General features: G+C 48.0%; 1 protein-coding gene across 1 annotated transcript; it reads left to right on the top strand.

Moving 5' to 3' along the window:
• On the top strand, window positions 833–14,868 carry ALAS1 (5'-aminolevulinate synthase 1). Its single transcript, XM_005695886.3, has 11 exons — window positions 833–975; window positions 1,991–2,209; window positions 5,947–6,195; window positions 6,958–7,107; window positions 7,904–8,126; window positions 8,971–9,155; window positions 9,686–9,865; window positions 10,196–10,360; window positions 12,293–12,561; window positions 13,258–13,420; window positions 14,561–14,868. The coding sequence occupies exons 2-11, from the start codon at window positions 2,011–2,013 to the stop codon at window positions 14,719–14,721; spliced, it is 1,944 nt and encodes a 647-aa protein (XP_005695943.1). The 5' UTR covers window positions 833–975; window positions 1,991–2,010; the 3' UTR covers window positions 14,722–14,868.

Raw genomic sequence — 20,651 nt, 5'->3', positions numbered from 1 at the left:
GACTGAGCGACTTCACTTTCACTTTACTTCTTGGAAGAAAAGTTATGACCAACCTAGATGGCATATTCAAAAGCAGAGACATTACTTTGCCCACTAAGGTCCGTCTAGTGAAGGCTATGGTTTTTCCAGTAGCCATGTATGGATGTGAGAGTTGGACTGTAAAGAAGGCTGAGCGCCAAAGAATTGATGCTTTTGAACTGTGGTGTTGGAGAAGACTCTTGAGAGTCCCTTGGACTGCAAGGAGATCCAACCAGTCCGTTCTGAAGGAGATCAACCCTGGGATTTCTTTGGAAGGAATGATGCTAAAGCTGAAACGCCAGTACTTTGGCCCCTTCATGCGAAGAGTTGACTCATTGGAAAAGACTCTGATGCTGGGAGGGATTGGGGGCAGGAGGAGAAGGGGACGACAGAGGATGAGATGGCTGGATGGCATCACGGACTCGATGGACGTGAATCTGCGTGAACTCCGGGAGTTGGTGATGGACAGGGAGGCCTGGCGTGCTGCGATTCATGGGGTCGCAAAGAGTCAGACACGACTGAGCAACTGAACTGAACTGAACGCCTCAGTTCCCCTAGAGGTGCTTTCCCCCCTCCCCCACCTCTGCCCTTTTATGCCCCACAAATGGTTCTGAAGCATAGGGGTACTTGGTGGGGGAAGCGGCAAGGCGGTGCGGGATGAAGGTATCCGCCCACAGCACTGCACTTCATCCCCGCTACAGGCAGTCCCAGTAAACCCCTCCCTACCTAGTCAAAGTCCAGGAGGAGCGCCTGCTCGCCTCGCCCCGCCCTTTCCGTGGCACGCCTGCGCAGAGGCCGCACTCGCCCCACGGCGCAAGCGCAGCTGCCCGCCTGGGTGTATATTAGGACGACAGGGATCGCGGCCGGAGGGTTCTCGCAGACAAGGGCAAGGCTTGGTGCGACGCTTCCACTTGGGTATCTGCGGCCTCCGCCACCTCCGCCGAGTTGCCCGCGCAGGTGAGGGCCCCGCGCTCCTCTTGCGGCGCAGCCGGGGGCAACCCGACCCCCGCGTGCCCTGCCTGCCGGCGCCCGCTGCCCTAGCCGTTGGGACCCCATCCCCCACCGCACTAATCACCCACCACCTCGGGGTCAACTTTTTTTGTGGCCGATCTCCTACCACATCGGCCCCTTCCGCCATTCCCAATTTAACCGACCGCTTTCGAATGGCCATTCCCCATTTAACCCTAACCCTAACCGCTTTCCAATTTCTGTCTTAGACACCTCGTTAATCTCAAGTCCTAGACATTTCCTCCCCCACCTCTACCCGTAACTTCTGACCTCCCCTGCCCAGGACCACCGCTTTCCGCCAGACCCAAGGCCCTGGTTTTTTAACCGTTGCTTCTTCCCAGTTAGTTCAGGCTGCACTTCCCCTTGTACCCTTGGCCTTCTGTAAGCCTCTCCTTTCTGTTATGCCCAGTTCATGGAACAGTAGGGGCATACCCTCGGGGAAATCCTGGCCTCAGGAACCCAGGGCTGGACTGGATGCCTTCTTGAGAGGTTTGGGAGTGTGTGGGGACCAGAAGGCGATCAGGATCCCTAAGAGTCCTCTCTGCCTGGATGGATGACAGTAGCTTCTTCCCTGGCCTCACTTCACCACCTGGGTGGGTGCCAAGGTGTCTTATCTACACTGTGCATCTTCCTCAAGGAGCCTCTGACTTCCCAGACCTGTTCCTGACTTGTCCCTAATGTCCCAACCCCTTGGTTATTAATCATCGTTATTTACAGTATTTGGTAAAGTAGCTTTGCAGGTGCCTTTGTAGGGCGCTGGGGAATGAAGGAGATGGTGATCTGGGTTGCGTGTGATCACCACTTCTTAGTCCCTCATCAGTGCTGCCCTTAGACATTTTTGAGTGAGACTCGTTAGTATCCCAGGGTACCCTTGCTACAAACTTCAGGTGACAATCCAGTGACCTTGGGGGGGTATTTGCACGAGTATTAACAAGTGTTGGTGTCACTCCTCATCTTTGTGCAGGATCAGTGTACCTCCGGGAGATGGAGACTGTTGTTCGTCGCTGCCCATTCTTATCCCGAGTGCCTCAAGCCTTTCTGCAGAAGGCAGGCAAATCTCTATTGTTCTATGCCCAAAACTGCCCTAAGATGATGGAAATTGGGGCCAAGCCAGCCCCTCGGGCCCTGTCCACTTCAGCAGTCCTCTGCCAGCAGGTCACAGAAACCCCTCCAGCTAATGAGAGTAAGTGTCCTTAGCAATGAAGCAGAGGGTGGTGGGATGTCTGCGTTCATTACAAGACCCTGGAAGCAGTTCTTGTGCACAGTGCTGATGAGGGTCACGCTGAGGGGGTTACTCTGTGCCAGGCTCAGTTCTCTGCATAGATCATCTCATGGAATCATCATCCTAACTCCACAAAGTAGGCACTTTCAGTTTTCACATCTTTAAAGGTGAAACAGTGGCCAGTGTTCCACCTTATGGATTGCATGTTGGTATCTGTTGGGAGTTTGTCAGTGCCTCATTCATATAAGCCTAAGAATCTGGAATCTTTCTGTAAAGATGGAATCTGGAAGCCTGTAACTTCTAAAGTTGTGATTTTTTTTTTTCTTCTTTTTTTTCCTTCCCTTTGCTATGTTGCCTGACCTGTGTCTTTTGCCCTCAACTGCTTTCTCTGTGCTATGCCTTCCCAAATTCCTGCTAATTACTTAGGCAGTCACACCTTTTTTTTTTTTCAATCACTTGTTTATTTGGCTATACCAAGGTCTTAGTTGTAACATGTGAAATCTAGTTCCCTGACCAGGGATCAGTCCCGAGCCTCCGGCATTGGGGAGCAGAGTCTCAGCCACTAGACCCTAAGGGAAGTCTCAGACCGTCACTTATCTTATACTTTCATCTTTCTGTCTGGCTCCAGGCCACATGGGCGATTCCAGACTAAACCATCTTCAAAGTCAACTCTGTTAGTTGCTCAGTTGGGCCCAACGCTTTGCGACCCCATGGGCTATGTAGCCTGTCACTCTCCTCTGTCCACAGGATTCTCCAGGCAAGAGTACTGGAGTAGCTTGCCATTTCCTTCTCCAGGCAGGTTCTGTACCATCTGAGCCACCAGGAAAACCCAGAAAGTCAACTGTGCCTGTGTGCTTTTCAGTTACGTTAGGCTACAGTGAGGTATCCAGCAACCCCTGAATCTCACGGGCTTAACACACAAAAGATTTCTATCTTGTTCATTCAAGGTAGGTCATGTTGTTCACACTTGGGGTCATCAGGGCCATTTTCTTCTAAGCAGTGACCTGGGGTTCACACTTTGGTGTCCTACAGCTTTACCTCTGAAATCGATGGCTTTTGGGTCACTACCGCATGACGGGAAAGTGAGAAGGTCTCACATCAGCTCATCTTTTAAAAACTTTTCATAACAGTGAATTCGATTTTGAACAACAGTAATCAGTGAGGGCCAGGTTTGTTTCACTTGTGTCCTCATTTACCGTGTCTACTCCCACTGTGCTATTTTGAAACTGGTTCCAGAAATCTCTGTAAATATCAGTATTGTACCTTTAAAAGACACGAGTTCTAAAACCACCATCACGGTACCATTATCACGTCTAAAAGATGATGCAGCTTCCTAATATCATCAGATACTCACTGATCCCCACCAGCTCTTGGGTATTTTAGCCAGGGAGCAACACATAACAGCTGTTGGCCAGAACTAGTAACACAGCTCCAACTAAATGCAAGCATGCTGTCCTTATTCTCTTTTTTACATTTTTTTTTTCCTGTGGCAAAGTACATATAATATAAAACTTCCCATTGCAACCACTTTTAATCATACAGTGGTATTAAGTATATTCATATTGTTCTGCAGCCATCACCACCATGCAGTGTCCAGAACTCTTTTCATTGTCCCAGAATGAAACTGTGGCAACTCAATCCTAACTCCCCCCTCCCATTTTCCTCCCCCAGGCCCTGGCAGACATGATCGAACAGAATCTCTCTCTGACTACTCTAGAAATGTCACTTAAATGGAATCATACAGAATTTGTCAAAGTAGTAACTTTTTTTAACACATATATCTTTGTATATGAATTTTAAAATTTTGTTTTTCATAAAGAGATCAGAGATTGAGTTCTAGTCTTTTCCAGGAGAGAATTCAACTTTTCAGATGCCACTTAATTCTGGGGAATAATGTACCCTAGAGGTTTGTTAGGTATGTTCTTTGGGTGTGAACTTGTAAGAAAGGAATGTTTTTTCTTTTAGTAGAAAGGATTTAATCCTTTGTAGGATTCTTTTTTCCTCCGTACCATTGTTTAGGAATTAGTTATGGCTTTTTTTAACTGAACAATCAAAACCCTGTTTTACCAGTCTGTCCTAGCAATAGATTCCTCTTATATTCCTGGTTGAGTAAAATGTGACTTATCCACTTGATAGACCATTATGTAACCATCCCAAATGATACTCATAATATTTACTAGCTTATATAGATCTTGATAATGAAAAGGGCATATTAAAACAAGCATACAGGTGGCTCAGCTGCTCAAGAATCTGCCCGCAGTGGGGGAGACCTGAGTTCGACCCCTGGGTTGGGAAGATCCCCTGGAGAAGGGAACAGCTACCCACTTCAGTATTCTGGCCAGAATTCCATGGACTGCGTAGTTCATGGGGTCACAAAGAGTCAGACATGACTAGGTGACTTTCACTTCAACAACATACAGAATAAGTAAAACTTTTTCTAAACGCGCCCAAAAGGGGAAAAGACAGTTAATATGCCGAGCTGTCTGCAGGGGTTATGGCGGGGGGCTGTTGGCTTTCTGGTCTCTTTGTTTTGGCACACCGCACAGCATGTGCAACGTCCCCAGCCAGGAACCGAACCTGAGCCCCAGCAGTGGAATTCTGGAGTCGCAGCCACTAGACCACCAGGGAAGTCCTGAAATGCTTACTATTATTTTTTTTAATGGTTATGTTTTGAATGATAGAACTCTATTTTTCCAGACTTCCCACACTGAATATCTATTTAATGACTTTTATAGTGAATGAAAAATGAAAGCAATTTTTTTGGCCATGACACATGGCATATGAGATCATAGTTCCCTGATCAGGGATTGAACCTGTGCCCTCGTATAATGGAAATGCAGAGTCCTAACAGGGACAGGGGAGCCTGGTGGGCTGCCATCTCTGGGGTCGCACAGAGTCGGACACGACTGAAGCAACTTAGCAGCAGCAGCAGCAGCAACCATTGGACTGCCAGGAAAGTCCCATTTCTGGGGTTTTTTTTAACTTTCCTTTTAGAAGATTTTAATAAAAACTGTATTACTGTATGGAGACATCTTACCCAAGTTATAGGAGAGCGTGGCCTGTGACTCACAGGAGTGTCCCAGGATGATGAAAGACTTCCAGAAGGAAGATGACCACCTTTGCTCAAGGGGAGAGGAAAGTCTAGGAAATTAATTCCCAGCCAACTATGTTAAGTCATGAACTTCTTTGAGCCATTTTGAGAAAACTGATAGTTTATATGTTAAGCAACAGCATGCTTTTTTTTGGTCAAGAATCTAAACCAGTGAATGTTTTTGGTCTAGAAAATATTAGCAGAGAAAAAGTTGTATGACCATTTCCAAATACCTTCAAGAGTGTGTCCTCTCATGAAATATGCTGCGTGTACTTGGGGCAGATTTACTGAAAATAATCCAACTCAAGAATGCAGGGCCATCTAGAACTAGAAAGTACTACTTTGGGGATTGATAAGTGAGAGATACTGTGGGTTTGAGCAGTAGGTGGACTGTGCCAATTAACTCTTCACAGGAGCATTGTTTCCAGTGAGACAGATGGGAAAGCAGTTGAATTTGCAGAACCCAGTAAGAATAAACTGGTGTCTAGATCCTGAGGTAGAGGAAGTATAAAGTGTGCCTTCGAGGCAACAAGAGAAAGAAACAAGTGGGCCTCCGTGTCCTGAGCAGCCAGATCCGATGCTTCAGTTTTTCCATTTCCCCCCTCAGAGGATAAAACCGCCAAAGCCGAAGTGCAGCAGGTTCCTGACGGATCGCAGCAGGCTTCTGATGGATCCCAGCAGACTGCAGATGGCACACAGCTTCCGTCTGGACACCCTTCCCTCGCCTCGAGCCAGGGCACTGGGAGCAAGTGCCCTTTCCTGGCAGCCGAGATGAGCCAGGGCGGCAGCAGCGTCTTCCGCAAAGCCAGCCTGGCGCTTCAGGAAGATGTGCAGGAGATGCATGCCGTGAGGGAAGGTAAACTGCCAGGGACCCTCACTAGAGTGAAGAGGTCCTTCAGCTTCTCCAGACCCTCAGATTTGTCTGCGCTATTACTAGGGGAGTATTTCTGACCGTATCTTCCTCTTTAGGGCCAAGGAGACAGGTCATCCAGATAGGGGACTGTGTGGTAAAATGTGGGAGTTTCTTTTCTCTGTGTTGTGTAGGGTGTGACCAGCTTTTACAGTAACTAATTTCTGAAAATACCCCGTAGGCATAAACTGTTAACTGGTTGCCCTGTGTTTCTTTCCCATCATCTGGGGGGATAAAAGGGAAAAAACAGTGTTACTGCAGTTAGTGCTTAGGACTCCCAAGCTGTCTTAGTGGTGGTAGCTGTGTAGTAGCCTTTATTCATTTGTGGCTGTATCCATGGAACACACAAGGTCCCCAAGAAACCTCACCAGCAGAAATGATCAAATGGCTGGAATTGTTTTCTAGAAAGAAAATTGTCTCAGTTAGGGTTGGGGGGTGCAATGGGGAAGGCATGCTAACCAGCCAGGGGGGAAAAAAAAAAGCTTCAGAGTTTATAATGTTCCTTAAAGCTGGTTGGTAGCTCTGAAAACAAAACCAAACAGTAACTAAAGAAGAGAGGCTTCATATATTCAGTTACATCTCACTTTGGTTATGATGGGCTATTTTTATGAACTAGGCAGTAAGCCATTTTTGACAATATGTCTGGAAGGCATTGTGGACTCAGAATAGAACACTGATCCCCTGTGCCTCTTGTTACTTGTATTCCAGAGGTTGTCCAAACCTCAGTGAATCCCAGTGTGATTAACGTGAAGACCGAAGGAGGGGAGCTGAATGGACTGTTGAAGAACTTTCAGGATATCATGCGAAAGCAACGACCAGAAGGAGTGTCCCACCTTCTTCGAGATAACTTGCCAAAATGTAAGTCTCCTTGATATTTGCCCAGTGGAAGGCCGTTTATAACTTAAACATACATCAGATCAAACATATCATTGCATGGTGAGTTGAGGATTAAAAACCATGTCCCAGGGACTTCCCTGGTGGTCCAGTGATTGAGACTTAGCACTCCCAAGGCAGGGGACCCGAGTTGCATCCCGGGTAAGGTAACTAGATTCCACACGCCACAACTAAAGATCCCTCATACCACAACTAACACAAGATTCTACATGCTGCAACTATTAATAAGACCCAGTGCAGCCAAATTAATTTAAAAAAAACATGATGCAGGTTGATGCTCTTGTCTATAGTAAATGCCAGTCCTGTTGAGAGCCTGCCTCCTCTCTCTTAGCACCTACTGTTCTGCTCACGGAAAGTGAAAAGTGAAAGTTGCTCAGTCGTGTCCGCCTCTTTGCAACCCCATGGAGTATACAGTCCATGGAATTCTCCAGACCATTATACTGGAGTGGGTAGCCTTTCCCTTCTCCAGGGGATCTTCCTGAGCCATGAATTAAACTGGGGTCTCCTGCATTACAGGAGGATTCTTTACCAACTGAGCTATCAGGGTGGGGGTTATGTTAAATGCTTGGCACATACAGTGTCCTTTGAGATATACAGTCTTAAGATGAGGGCATTAAGAAACTTGCCCAGATGAGTACTTCATTTGTCCAGAACCTCCCTACTGCCAAGTGACTGAGCTGGGATGGGAACCCAGGTCTTCACCAAAGCCTAGATGTGCTTTTTAACCATCAGACTGTACCATCTTTTGTTTGGTTTTTAGCTGTTTGCACTTTTCAGTATGATCATTTCTTTGAGAAGAAAATTGATGAGAAAAAAAATGACCATAGCTATCGAGTTTTCAAAACTGTGAACCGGAAGGCGCAATCCTTCCCCATGGCAGACGACTATTCGGACTCTCTCATCAGCAAAAAGCAAGTGTCTGTCTGGTGTAGCAATGACTACCTAGGAATGAGTCGCCACCCACGGGTGTGTGGAGCCGTCATGTAAGTAGCTCTCAGCTTTCAGGTACCACTGGCATAAGCATGACTTAGCAAGACATTGATAATTTACAGGGATTGGATCTTTTATAGGGGAAAATTTTTAAAGCTAAATTTTTAGCCTTTAAAAATATGTACACATTAATTTTAGAGAATTCTAAAGTGTAAGTAGTTGATAGAGCCCCTCTTTGTGCGAGGGTTCAAGTTTATGGGCTCGTTGACTATATGTCTGCTCACTTCCAACCTCTCCATAAGCAAGGACCCCTCTTATACCGAGCAGTCTTGCACATGCGTGCCCTGCCTTGTAGGTGTGGATGGAGAAATACAAATCGAGTAGCATGGGATGGTAGAGCCCGTAGTTCATGTCCTTCAGGAGGTTTGCCGTGGTATGGACACCTGAGAGAGTTGCTGGCCAAATTCCCCAAGCAGGCTTGCCAGAGAGAGCCCAGTCTGAGCTTTAGTAATAGAGACAGCCTAAGACTATGGGACTGGTTCGCAGAGGGTATAACTGACAGTCAAGAGGTCCCTCTAGAGCCTGAGGTCATGTTATTGGAGAAAGAGATGTTTGTCAGAGAAAAGAAACCTTTGTAAATTAACTAAACTAAGACTGGTAAGTGAACACTTGCTCTTGATCCCCCCAGAGGCATCATCACCCCGGTGTTGAGGCTTTCTCCCACTCAGTCTAGACAGGAAGTGGTTGAAACTTCTGGCCCCATATTCACAGGGAAAGAAGCGCTACATCAACATCAGTTTCAGTCTCCTGGATCCTAGAGGGAGGAACTGTTCTTACAGTATTCAGAACCATGAGATGTATTTTCTGTCTGCCTTTTTTTTTTTTTTTTTTTTTAAGAGACACTTTGAAACAGCATGGTACTGGAGCAGGGGGTACTAGAAATATTTCTGGAACTAGTAAATTCCACGTGGACCTGGAGCGGGAGCTGGCTGACCTCCATGGGAAAGATGCCGCACTCTTGTTCTCCTCGTGTTTTGTGGCCAATGACTCGACCCTCTTCACTCTGGCTAAGATGATGCCAGGTAGGAAGCCTGCTGTGGGTGCCTTAGAACTGTCTGGGTTTCTTAGTAGTAACAGGAAGATGACAGAAAAGACTTACCCAGACCACTCAAGAGATACGCTAGGAACTCCTGAACTGAGTTAACACTTCATGAAGTGTTACATTCTGAGTTCCAGTAGAGCAGGATAACAATGAAGAATCAGACTTGCAGCGCTTGTCCTTACAGTAATTGCTTCCAGTGTGCTTCGTATTCCAAGAAAATCTTTTGGAGAAGTCTCTTAATCATGTGTAGTTATCTTTTGATTGAGTTTGGAGTGAGGCAGCCAGATTTAAAAGCAGATTAACTGTGTGCCACTGGGTTATTTTATATATATGGGCCTTCTCAGAGGAGAAGCACTAGTTAGTTATTTTGCCAGAAAGAAACTGGCATGCAGGGTCTTTTTCCCACGGGGCAAAGTAGCATTTTCAGGGCAAAGTCTGTTGTCCTTGACTGTTGAGAAAGTAATTTAGCTTTGGTACAGATGGCAATAAAGCGCATTTTTGTCTTGTTAGGCTGTGAGATTTACTCTGACGCTGGGAACCATGCCTCCATGATCCAGGGGATTCGGAACAGCGGAGTGCCAAAGTACATCTTCCGCCACAACGATGTCAACCACCTCCGAGAACTGCTGCAAAGGTCCGACCCTGCCGTGCCCAAGATTGTCGCCTTTGAAACTGTCCACTCAATGGACGGTAAGTCTATCTAGAGGCCAGCCTGAAAACTTTTAATGAATACAAGGCCTGAACTTAAAAGCGTGACGTTATTTTTGTAGTTTCTTTTCTTTTCACTTCCTGCCAGGATTTTGTAGTTGGGGGACACTATAGATTTGGATGATTGTAGATATTCTACTTTGGTTTTTACTAAGTTCCAAATCTCAAAACAGTCCAGACACTGGGGGAAGTTCATTGCTTTCCCCAATATTAAAAATATCTTAGAAGGTAAGTTATTGTGTTCTAATACTTACCAAAAGAGAAATCCGTGACGCAGCGAGTGCTTCAGCGCGGTCTGTGGTCTCTCCTCAGGGGCGGTGTGCCCGCTGGAAGAGCTCTGTGATGTGGCCCACGAGTTTGGAGCAATCACCTTCGTGGATGAGGTCCACGCAGTGGGGCTCTACGGGCTGCAAGGCGGAGGGATTGGCGATCGGGATGGAGTTATGCCAAAAATGGACATCATTTCTGGAACACTTGGTATGTGTGCCCTGCACAGTCTGTAATCCATACTAAAATTAAATTCTGACTCAGTGGTAAAGAACCCACCTGCCAGTGCAGGAGATGAGAGTTCCATGCCTAGGTCAGAAAGATCCCCTAGAGGAGGAAATGGCACCCCACTCCAGTATTCTTGCCTCGGAAATCCCATGGACGGAGGAGCCTGGGGACTAGTCTATGGGGTTGCAAAAGAGTCGGACAAAATTTAGCAACTGAACAACAAAACCAACAGCTGCTGGTCTAATGGGTCAGGTGAGGGGATGGTCTGATAGCATCTAAAGCCTGGGGCACTTTTTTGAGCAAGTTTTTATTTTCTCAGTGAGTGGCACAGTTTAGCAGGATCCCTTGAGTCATCGAGGCCTGGCCAGCAGAATCAAAGTAAATCTCATAGCCTGACAAGACAGAAGTACCATTTGTTGCCCTCTGAGCTCATTCCAAACGTAGTTGTGGGTCTAGGTATATACCACGACAATGGCCTTTACTCTCTCTACATCAGATTATTCCTTTATATTAAAAAGAAATTAAAAGAAAGAATTTCTGTGCTGTTCTCCTGGAGCTACAGGTCCAGGTGCTGGGTGTGAAGCGCTGAGCTCTGTCCCTAGCACGTGGGGACAGTCCAGTTCACCCAGTGTCCTTGTATATCCTCTGCTCCTCCTAGTTGAGAGGCAGCGTCTCTTGGAGCAACTCCAGACTCCATAGCCATGCTGCCTGCTGGGTGTAAGTCTTGCCTGTGTAACTCACTATCGGTGTGACCTTGGATTGGTGGTTAACTTCTCTGTGCCTTAGTTTCCTCATGGAGGTAACAGCAGACCCCCACCTCAGTTGGAAGAATGAAAGTGAACAGTATACAGACAATTACTATAGGCCTTCTCTTCGTCTATGAGATAAAAATGTCATCTATACAAATTTGAGAATTTCAGAAGTTAGTAAAGCGGCTGGAGTGGCTGGCTAAAATGCCACTTTGCAGCCTGTACTTGGTAAAGGAATGGCAAGCAAAAAAGAGTATCCTTCAGCCCCGTCAAGGGGCATGAGAATGTCGTGCAGACCAGGAGAGCCTGGGGCTCTTGGGGCAGAGCCCTGCCCGGAGGAGAACTCGTTCTAGCGTCCTGTCCTGATTCCAGCTGCCCTTTTCTTGTAAAGAGCTCTCATGACATGGGCCCTTTGAAGGTATGGTCCCTGAGAGATGAAAAGGGCTGGAGAGAAAAATTTTCCATTGTGACAGCTTATACCAGTCCAGTCGTGTGTGGGGTTGAAGCAAGAATGTTAATTACAGAACATAATGTTTTAAGATCGAGGAGGACTCTTCTGGAGTCCTTAATCTTGAAACCTGAGATACCAATTATATAAGGGAACTCAAGAAGAAGGAAAAATGAGGCCAGCCCTAAATCAACCATAACAGGGTCTGAGTTTTCATGTCTATCCAGCAAACACTCCTTGTTGGAGTTTTGTGATTACTTAAGTAGAAATTAATACCAGTCCTGCCAAAACAAATTACGTGTCTTTAGCTAGCCGACCTTCTGGCCTCAAGGGTAACACAGTGAGCACCCAGCTGGACCCTGTCCAGAGCAGGCCCAGTGCAGAGTGCGGAAGATGCAGGCGACCTGGGTGGGCAGGGAGGACAGAGGGGAGGTGGCACTTGGTGTTAGGCACGCTGGGACCAGCCGCTGGTGCCAGACCTAGTCTGGAGACCTGCGCTTTGATCCTGATCAGACACTAGCTTGGCCATTTGACTTTGGGCAAGACCTTTCATAACATTCTCAGCTTTTTCCCTTTTGGAAATGGGCTGCTGTCCCTTGATTTCAGTCTTAGGACAAACAAAGGAGAGAGAGAAGAATAAGTGTTCTGAGGCTCTGCAGCGCCTGACTGTGCACACTTAGGGCAGTCGCTGTAATAAATGAACCCGTCTCCTCCTAGGCAAAGCCATTGGCTGCGTTGGAGGGTACATCGCCAGCACAAGTGCCCTGATCGACACCGTCCGGTCCTATGCAGCGGGCTTCATCTTCACCACCTCCCTGCCGCCCATGCTGCTGGCTGGAGCACTGGAGTCTGTGCGGATCCTGAGGAGCGCTGAGGGCCAGGCACTTCGCCGCCAACACCAGCGCAACGTGAAGCTCATGAGGCAGATGCTGATGGATGCCGGCCTGCCAGTGGTCCACTGCCCCAGTCACATCATCCCTGTCCGGGTAATGACCTGTCTGTGACTGGACTTGCTGGGGGCTGGGTCTCTGCACTTGACCAGGAGATGTTCTAGTTCACGCCTTCCTGAACTTGGGCTGGGCAGGGTGACTGTTGGGCCCAAGGGCTGTAGCCAGTGGCCGTCTGCCATGTTTCTGCCTTTGGCTGACTTCACAATGAGAATGAAGCCTTTGAGCCCAGCAGGCTGGAGCAGAGGTTCCTTCTCCAGCACACTAGCCTTGACAGGGTAAACACAGAGCTTGTGTCTGGGAAGCTCTGAAAGCTGGAGCTTGGCTAGCTCTAAAGTATTGCTTTTTATTCATTGCCTCGTGACATAGGTCTTGCTCTGCCTGCTACAAAGGGCAGCCCTGTTGGCGTCACAGTTGAATTCATCTGAGTAACAGAGCTGGTATCACCAAAGCTGCCTTCATCCCCAGGGTGCACACACCCACTGCCATCACAATAGGCTCATGGGAGCTCCCGCTTCCCCGCTTTGGATCCTGGGAGGGAGATCAGTGTGAAAGTTACTTCTACTATGGTTTCAGTTCTCTGATCTGTGGTAAACAACCCTTTAAACTGCAGGTGTCGGGGCAGCCTCTCTGCCAGGCTTGCATATGCAGGTCGAGCCCAAGCCACTTGGACACGCGTGTGACTAGTCTCTGCTGTCTGGTTCCAGCCTTATCTTCTGTTATTATCAATCTTAGGTGGCAGATGCTGCTAAAAACACGGAGGTCTGTGATGAACTAATGACTAGACATAATATCTATGTCCAAGCGATCAATTACCCCACAGTGCCCCGGGGCGAGGAGCTGCTGCGCATCGCCCCCACGCCCCACCACACGCCGCAGATGATGAGCTACTTCGTGGGTGAGTAGCCAGGGAGCCGCCAGAGCCCCGCAGGAGAGTGGCGTGAAGCTGTCTGCAGCATTTATAATTCAAGCCATTCAGATTTGTCTCTTCTTTTTCCAAGTAATTAAGAATATTCTCAGGTGGTACAGAAGTGTGAAAGACGGTTAGTCGTTTGCTCCACTTCACGGGAAGCACCGAGGGAGCCTGCTGTCCGCTCATTGTTCCCATCCATGCCTCTGTCTGTGTGGCTCAGGGACCCCCAGTGGTGGCTGCTGCAGGAGAGATGCCTCTGACAGCCTAAGCCTGCCCGGGCCTCCAGAGCTCAGCTCTGCACTTCTCTCTTCTCTGAAAACCGACTACACACCTAACCCCTTCTGTTCAGCATTTCATATTCTCATAGTTCTGTATAACGCAGGCCTTTCCACCTGCGTCCAGCTGAAGGCAGAGACTAAACTCATAGCTGCCTCTGCCTCGGAGGTGTGTTGCCCTCCTGAGCCTCCACCGCCACCCACGGTGGTTCCCTGCCTCCAGCCTTTCGGGCTCCCCTGCAAGGAATGATCCGTTCCACACAGTGCAGCCATGTGGGAGCGACTTCTTCTCTGAAGGGTGTAAAGTAAAGCCAGACCTGGGTTTTCTCTACTTTTTAAGTAACAGCCTATTAAGATAGAATTCAGATAAAACAAATTCTGACCTTTCAAAACACATAATTCAGTGGCTTTGAAGTAATGTTGTGCAACCGTCAGCATTCTGATGCCAGAACGTTTTTATCACCTCAGAGAGAAACTACACCGCTTAGCAGCCACATCCCAGCCCTGATCCACTTGCTGTCCGTGGACTTGCCTGTACATAACATTTTATGGAAATGGAGTCGTACAGTATATGGCCCTTTGTGCCTGGCTTATTTCACAGCACAGTGTGTTCAAGGTTTCATCTACGTTGTAGCTTGAATCAGCACTTCATTCCTACCAAATAATTCTCCTCAGTACAGATATACCATGTTTTGTTTATCCATCAATTGGTGGATGTTTGGATTGTTTCCACTTTCTGACTATTATGAAAAAAAAAGAATGCTGCTGTGAACACTTGTGTAAAAGTTATCATTGTCCATTTGTCCTGGGTATGTACTTCCTCTAATTTAAAAAAACTTGCTCCTCACAGATCATCTGCTGGCCACATGGAAGCGAGTTGGGCTGGAACTCAAGCCACATTCCTCAGCCGAGTGCAACTTCTGCAGGAGGCCACTGCATTTTGAAATGATGAGCGAAAGAGAGAAATCCTACTTCTCCGGTATGAGCAAGCTGGTATCTGCTCAGGCCTGAATGTGCTGTGCCCTAAGTTACTCCACCTACCCCAAGTCACACTGTATCCAGGTAGTCCCTCCACAGTTGTCTTTGTATGTGAATTAAATTATATTAATTTTAATCTATGGTAAACATGTAGTCCAGAAAATAAATTCTTGTCTAAATCAGGGTTCCTCTTTTTATTGGCTACTGAATCAAAAAGTCATTCATCCCTTTAAACTCGGTCTGCCTCCCACTGCCCCGTCCCACCTCTCTAGGTCATCACAGAGCACGGAGCTGAGCTCCCTGCGTTATCCAGCAGCTTCCCACTTGCCATCTGTTCTACACATGGTGGTAATACGTCAAGCCCAATCTCCCAATTCGTCCTACCCTCCACAGAGTTGGACATGACTGAAGCGACTCAGCAGCAGCAGCAGCCCCTCCCCGGTGGTGGCCACATGCCCGTTCTCCACATCTGCATCTCTGCTCCTGCCCTGCAAATAGGCTCACCTGTACCATTTTTCTAGATTCCACATACATGTGCTCATATACAATCTTTGTTTTCCTCTTTTTGAGTTACTTCACTCTCTATGACAGACTCTCAGTCCATCCACATCACTACAAAAGACTCAGAAATTTGTTCCTTTTTCTGGCTGAGTAATATTCCATTGTATACATGCAATCTTTGACAAAGGCAAGAATATACAAGGAGAAAATACAGCCTCTTCAGTAAGTGGTGCTGGGAAAACCAGACCGCTACATGTAAAAGAATGAAATTAGAATCCTTCCTAACACCATACACAAAAATAAACTCAAACTGGATTAAAGACTTAAATGTAAGGTGAGACACTATAAACCTCTTAGAAAAAACATAGGCAGAACAATCTTTGACATAAATCACAGCAAGATCTTTTTTGACCCACCTCTTAGAGTAATGAAAATAAAAACGAATGTGACCTAATTAAACTTAAAAGCTTCTGCACAGCAAAGAAAGCCATAAACAAGATGAAAAGATAGCCCTCTTTGGGGGAAAATATTTGCAAACAAAGCAAGAAAGGATTAGTCTCCAAAATAACAAGACGCTCATTCATGCAGCTCAATATCAAAAACAAACGACCCTATCAAAAAATTGGCCAAAGACCTAAACACATCTCTCCAAAGAGGACAAACAGATGGCCAACAAACATGGAAAGATGTGTTCAACATAGCTAATTATTAGAAGTGAAAGCGTTAGTCACTCAAAGTCGTGTCCACCTGGCGACTGTAGCTGTCAGACTCCACTGTCCATGGAATTCTCCAGGCAAGAATACTGGAGTGGGTTGCCATTCCCTCCTCCAGGGGATCTTCCCAACCCAGGACTCAAACTCAGGTCTGCACTGCATGCAGATTCTTTATCATCTGAGAATCACCAGGGAATGCAAATCAAAACTATGTAGAGGTGTTAGGAAGTATTCTAATTTCATTCTTTTACATGTAGCTGTCCAGTTTTCCCAGCACCACTTACTGAAGAGGCTGTATTTTCTCCATTGTATATTCTTGCCTCCTTTGTCAAAGATTACATATATACAATGGAATATTACTCAGCCAAACATAGAGGTATGACCTCACACCATCAGAATGGCCACCATCAAAAAAATCTACAAACAATAAATGCTGGAGAGGGTGTGGAGAAAACGGAATGAGTCAGGGGGCATTCTACACTGTTGGTGGGAATGTAAGTTGGTACAGCCACTGTGAAGAACAGTATGAAGGTTCCTTAAACTAAAAATAAGATTCAGCAATCCCACTCCTGGGCATACATCCAGAGAAAACTGATTTGTAAAGACACGTGCACCAGGCACCCCAGTGTTCACTGCAGCACTACCAAGAGGCAGAACAGGGAAGTCAGCACGGCTTTAATGCCTGCCAGGCAGTGGCCGGCCCAGCTGTGCCCCAACCCCAAGCAGTTCTGAGGGCACAAGCCGCAGCTGCAGCCGCCTCAGTCCAAGCCTCTCCCCACACTGAACAGTCAGTGCTGCGGCCGCTGCTCCCCCCGGCCCTGGCCCTCACACTTCCCTGTGAAAGTCGGGCAGTGCAGGCTGCTCTGTCACAGCAGTCCTCCAGCGCTCGCTGCACCTGTGGTCTCCAATCCTTCGTGCTCCTGCCCCTGACTCCTGCCCCTAGTATTCTGAGTCCCACAGCTTCTTGTGCATTTCTGCAACCGGCTCTTACCTTCTTCCCGTGGGCCTGCAGCAGGCGCTCACCGTCCTGTAATAAAACAAGCTCTCCCTCGGTCTTGAGCCCCACCTAGCTGCTGCCTCTGTTCTGCCCTTTCTGCTTAGCCCTCCCCACTTGGTCCTTCAGCCTGTTCTTTGTGGAGGCCACTCTTTTCTTGCCACATCGTGCTTGTCTTTGCCAAATCCAGCGGCCCGTTCTGTTTGCCTCTCATTGGTATTTGAGGTGGGTGTCCTTAGCCTTTTTATAGCTTTCTCTAAGCTTCTAGGCCACTGACCTCTCCTGACTTTCCTCCTCCTTCCCGAGCTGGTCGTTCTCTGAATGTTGAGCGCCCACTGGGTTCATCTCTGACTGCACGCCAGGCTTCCCCTCTCTGTGGATCCTCTCTGAGGATCTCTCCATGCCTCCAACACACACGCCACCCTGGGTTTCAGTTCAAGCTGTACATCACTGATGGCCAATAAACAAGCACCTGAACCACGCAGCTCCTGACGGCGCCCAGGGCTGCCCACTCCTCCGCTACCTACCCTTCTCCTCATCTTGCCATTATCTATCCTCTAACTCTGGCCTCTCGTGCGGAAGTCAGCTCTCATCGACGCACACGACACTGTTAACAAGTCGTGTAAGTTCTATCTCAAAGACAGACCTCAAGCCAAGCCACTTCCCGACACCTCCACTGCTTCTCTCTTGCTTGCGCCATCACCCTGGCACCTGCCCCAGCCCCAGCCTCTACCCCACGCAGCAGCCTGAGAGAGCTTTTAAAAAAACAGGGAGTTCCCTGTCAGCCCAGTGGTTAGGCCTCAGCGCTTACACTGCTGAGGGCTCAGGTTCAATTCCTGGTCAGAGAACTAAGATCCCATAAGCCACAGCCCCCTCCTACCCCCGCCCCCCAAATCATGTCCTGTCCCTCCCCTGCAGAAATTTTTCTGGGTTTTCAAATTGTACCAGATGGTCGGGACTTCCCTGGTTCTCCAGGGCCTAAGACTCCAAGCTCCTAATGCAAGGGACCTAGGTTCCAGCCCTGATCAGGGAACGAGAGCACATATGCCGCGTTAAGAGCTTGCACGCCACAACTAAGACCCAGCGCAGCCAAACAGATAAATTCTATTTAAATATCCTAGACTGTCACAATAGGCTGATGAGATTCTCTGGTATCAAGATCCCATCCATCTCTGCACCTTCATCAGCCATCCCACCCTCACCTGTTCACCCAGCCTCAGCTAGACAGACTCCTGGCTCTCAAATACCCACGGAGGTTCCCAACAGCTTCCAGGGGTTGGTGTTAGCCATTGTTTCTCCCCCGGATTTCTCTTCCCAGGCTCGTGATGTGCTGAATAAGCAAAAGGGGTCTGTCTCTACTGTAACTATACACCACAGAGGACGGGGCTTAAACAACACTGCCGTTTCTCAAGAAACAACGTTTCTCACCGTTCTGAAGGCTGTACGTCTTGAGTCAAGCTGCCAACAGATTCCGTTACTGGTGGAAGTCCTCTTCCTAGCCTGCAGACAACTGTCTTCTCGCTATTAATGCATGTGACCTTTACCTCTTCCTCTTCTCTTTTTTTTAAAATTAATTACTTTATTCTGTTTTTTGGCTGCGTCCGAGTTGTTGTGCCACACGGGCCTTTCCTTGAGGCACCTGTGCTTTAGAGCTGCGAAGGCTCAGTAACAGCAGCACGTGAGCTCCAGAGTGCACAGGCTCAGTAGTTGTAAGTGTGCCCCAGAGTACACATGCGCAGTAGCTACTTGAGGCACCTGGGCTCCAATGTGCGCAGGCTCAGTAGTTGCAGAAGGTGTGCCCCAGAATGCACATGCGCAGTAGCTGCTTGAGGCGCTTGGACTTCATAGTGCGCAGGCTCGGTAGTTGCAGCATGTGCGCCCCAGAGAAGTGCCGAATCAGTATTTGTTGCCTGCGAACTTAGTTCTCCCACACTATGTGGGAGTTTAGTCCTGCCAGGGATCAAACCTGTATTGGAACACAGAGCCTCAACCACTGGACCACCAGAAAATCCCCCTCTCTTCTTTTTATAAAACCACTAATCCTACCACGGAGAACCTACCTCCTACCCTAATTTAAAATCTAATTACCCTTCAAAGGCCCCACCTCTAAACACCATCACCTGAGGTTAGGGTTTCAACCAAGGAGGGGACACAAACATTCAGCCTACAACAGTGACCTGTGAAAACCTGCAAGATTACTTTTCTAGAATGGATGGATGAGCTGAAGAACAGCCAAGCAACTGGAGGGATGAGAGACTCCTGGCCTCAGCTCCGAGCCTCTGGGGGTGGGTCCATGCCCCTAACCAGGCCAGGCGATGAGAGAGCTGGCTGAGTCCTGGTCACATCAGATACAGCCACACACCCTGGCAGGCCCCCTGGGTAAGATGGAAGTCATATCCCCTGGGAACCACCGCAAGGTTCCTTTCAGCTCAGGAAATGCCCTCATTCAGCTTTCCCAGCCCTGTTCCCCCAGGACAGCCTTCAGGGCCCTTCCATTGTCCACCAGATTCCCACGCCTGGAACTGCCTCCACCTCCTTTCCGTCCAGTAGTTTCCCCTCTACTTTGGGTCACGTTTCTCTCCCGATGCTTAACAAGACCCACCTTCCTTCTCATTTAGACTCGGAGCCACGGGGGGTTGGGGGGGGTCAACGAGGTCATTAGTTCAGCTTCTCCCTGCTGTGTGTGATTATGAGGACAAAGGATGATGGAATGTTCTGCAGAGCAGGGGTCCCTAACCTCTAGGATCTAATGCCTGATGATCTGAGGTGGAGATGATATAATAGTAATAGAAATAAAGTGCACAACAAATGTAAAGCTCTTGAATCATCCGGAACCCATCCCCCTGTATAGTCCCTGTCGGTGGAAAAATTTCCTTCCACAAAACGGGTCCCTGGTGCCAAAACTGTCCGGGAGCACTGCTGCAGGAGCAGAAGGATTCGTCAACAGCTTACACAGGAAAAGTTCGTGTAAGCAAGGTTTCTAATAAAGATGCAAGTGTGAAAGTGGATGATGTCATGGAAGCTCCCTGAGAATATTCAGAAGCCTAGGGCATTAAATGGGCTTCCCTAGTGGCTCAGATGGTAAAGACTCTGCCTGCAATGGAGGAGACCCAGGTTCGATCCCTGGTTCAGGAAGTTCTCTGGAGAAGGGAATGGCAACCCACTCCAGTATTCTTGCCTGGAGAATTCCACGGGCAGAGGAGGCTGAAGGGCTACAGTTCATGGGGTCGCAAAGAGTTGGAGAGGACTAAGGGACTAACATTTTCACTTTCAGGGCATTAAATAATGTGTCCTAGAGGGAAATGGGAGAGCTGTAACTTAGAATCTTAGCAGGTAGAATTTCCTTACTTTTACATTTCTTCCCGTCAAGTTGTCCTAAGTCTTGTGCCCAGACCTCGACTTGTCTAGCGCTCACTGATTCCCGATGGCCGGGAAGCACAAGGAGGCAACACCAGGGTGTGCAGATCCCGTCCCGCTGCCAGGTTCCTGAGCCTCTGCTTCTGAGGCAGGAGATAGACAGGCTCCAGGTTGGATATTTACAATCACCCAGCTCCTCTTTGAATTTCCTGAGGCTAGAGATAGGTGGGCTCCTGCTGAGGAATTTACTACCAGCCTCCTGTTTCCTCTCCAAAATGGAAGTGACCACAGAAACAGGGTAAATAGCCAGCCTTTGTGTCTTGTAAACATCTCAAGGGAATAATCATGACAAGGACAAAGAGAGGCAAGAACCCTGCCTGCGTAAAGGATAAGGGAGG

This window comes from Capra hircus, chromosome 22 (genome assembly GCF_001704415.2).
Source record: "Capra hircus breed San Clemente chromosome 22, ASM170441v1, whole genome shotgun sequence".
Classification (NCBI taxonomy): domain Eukaryota; kingdom Metazoa; phylum Chordata; class Mammalia; order Artiodactyla; family Bovidae; genus Capra; species Capra hircus.
Note: the sequence above shows the minus strand (reverse complement) of the source record. Positions and strands in the feature narration are given on the sequence as shown.

What these genes read in the sequence shown, in the direction of transcription:
- ALAS1 (XM_005695886.3), top strand. Translation starts at nt 2,011, where the DNA reads ATGGAGACTGTTGTTCGTCGCTGCCCATTCTTATCCCGAGTGCCTCAA. An exon ending in CGGGTGTGTGGAGCCGTCAT is followed by an intron (nt 8,127 to 8,970) that starts GTAAGTAGCTCT and finishes TTTTTTTTTAAG; the next exon opens with AGACACTTTGAAACAGCATG. An exon ending in TCTGGCTAAGATGATGCCAG is followed by an intron (nt 9,156 to 9,685) that starts GTAGGAAGCCTG and finishes TTGTCTTGTTAG; the next exon opens with GCTGTGAGATTTACTCTGAC.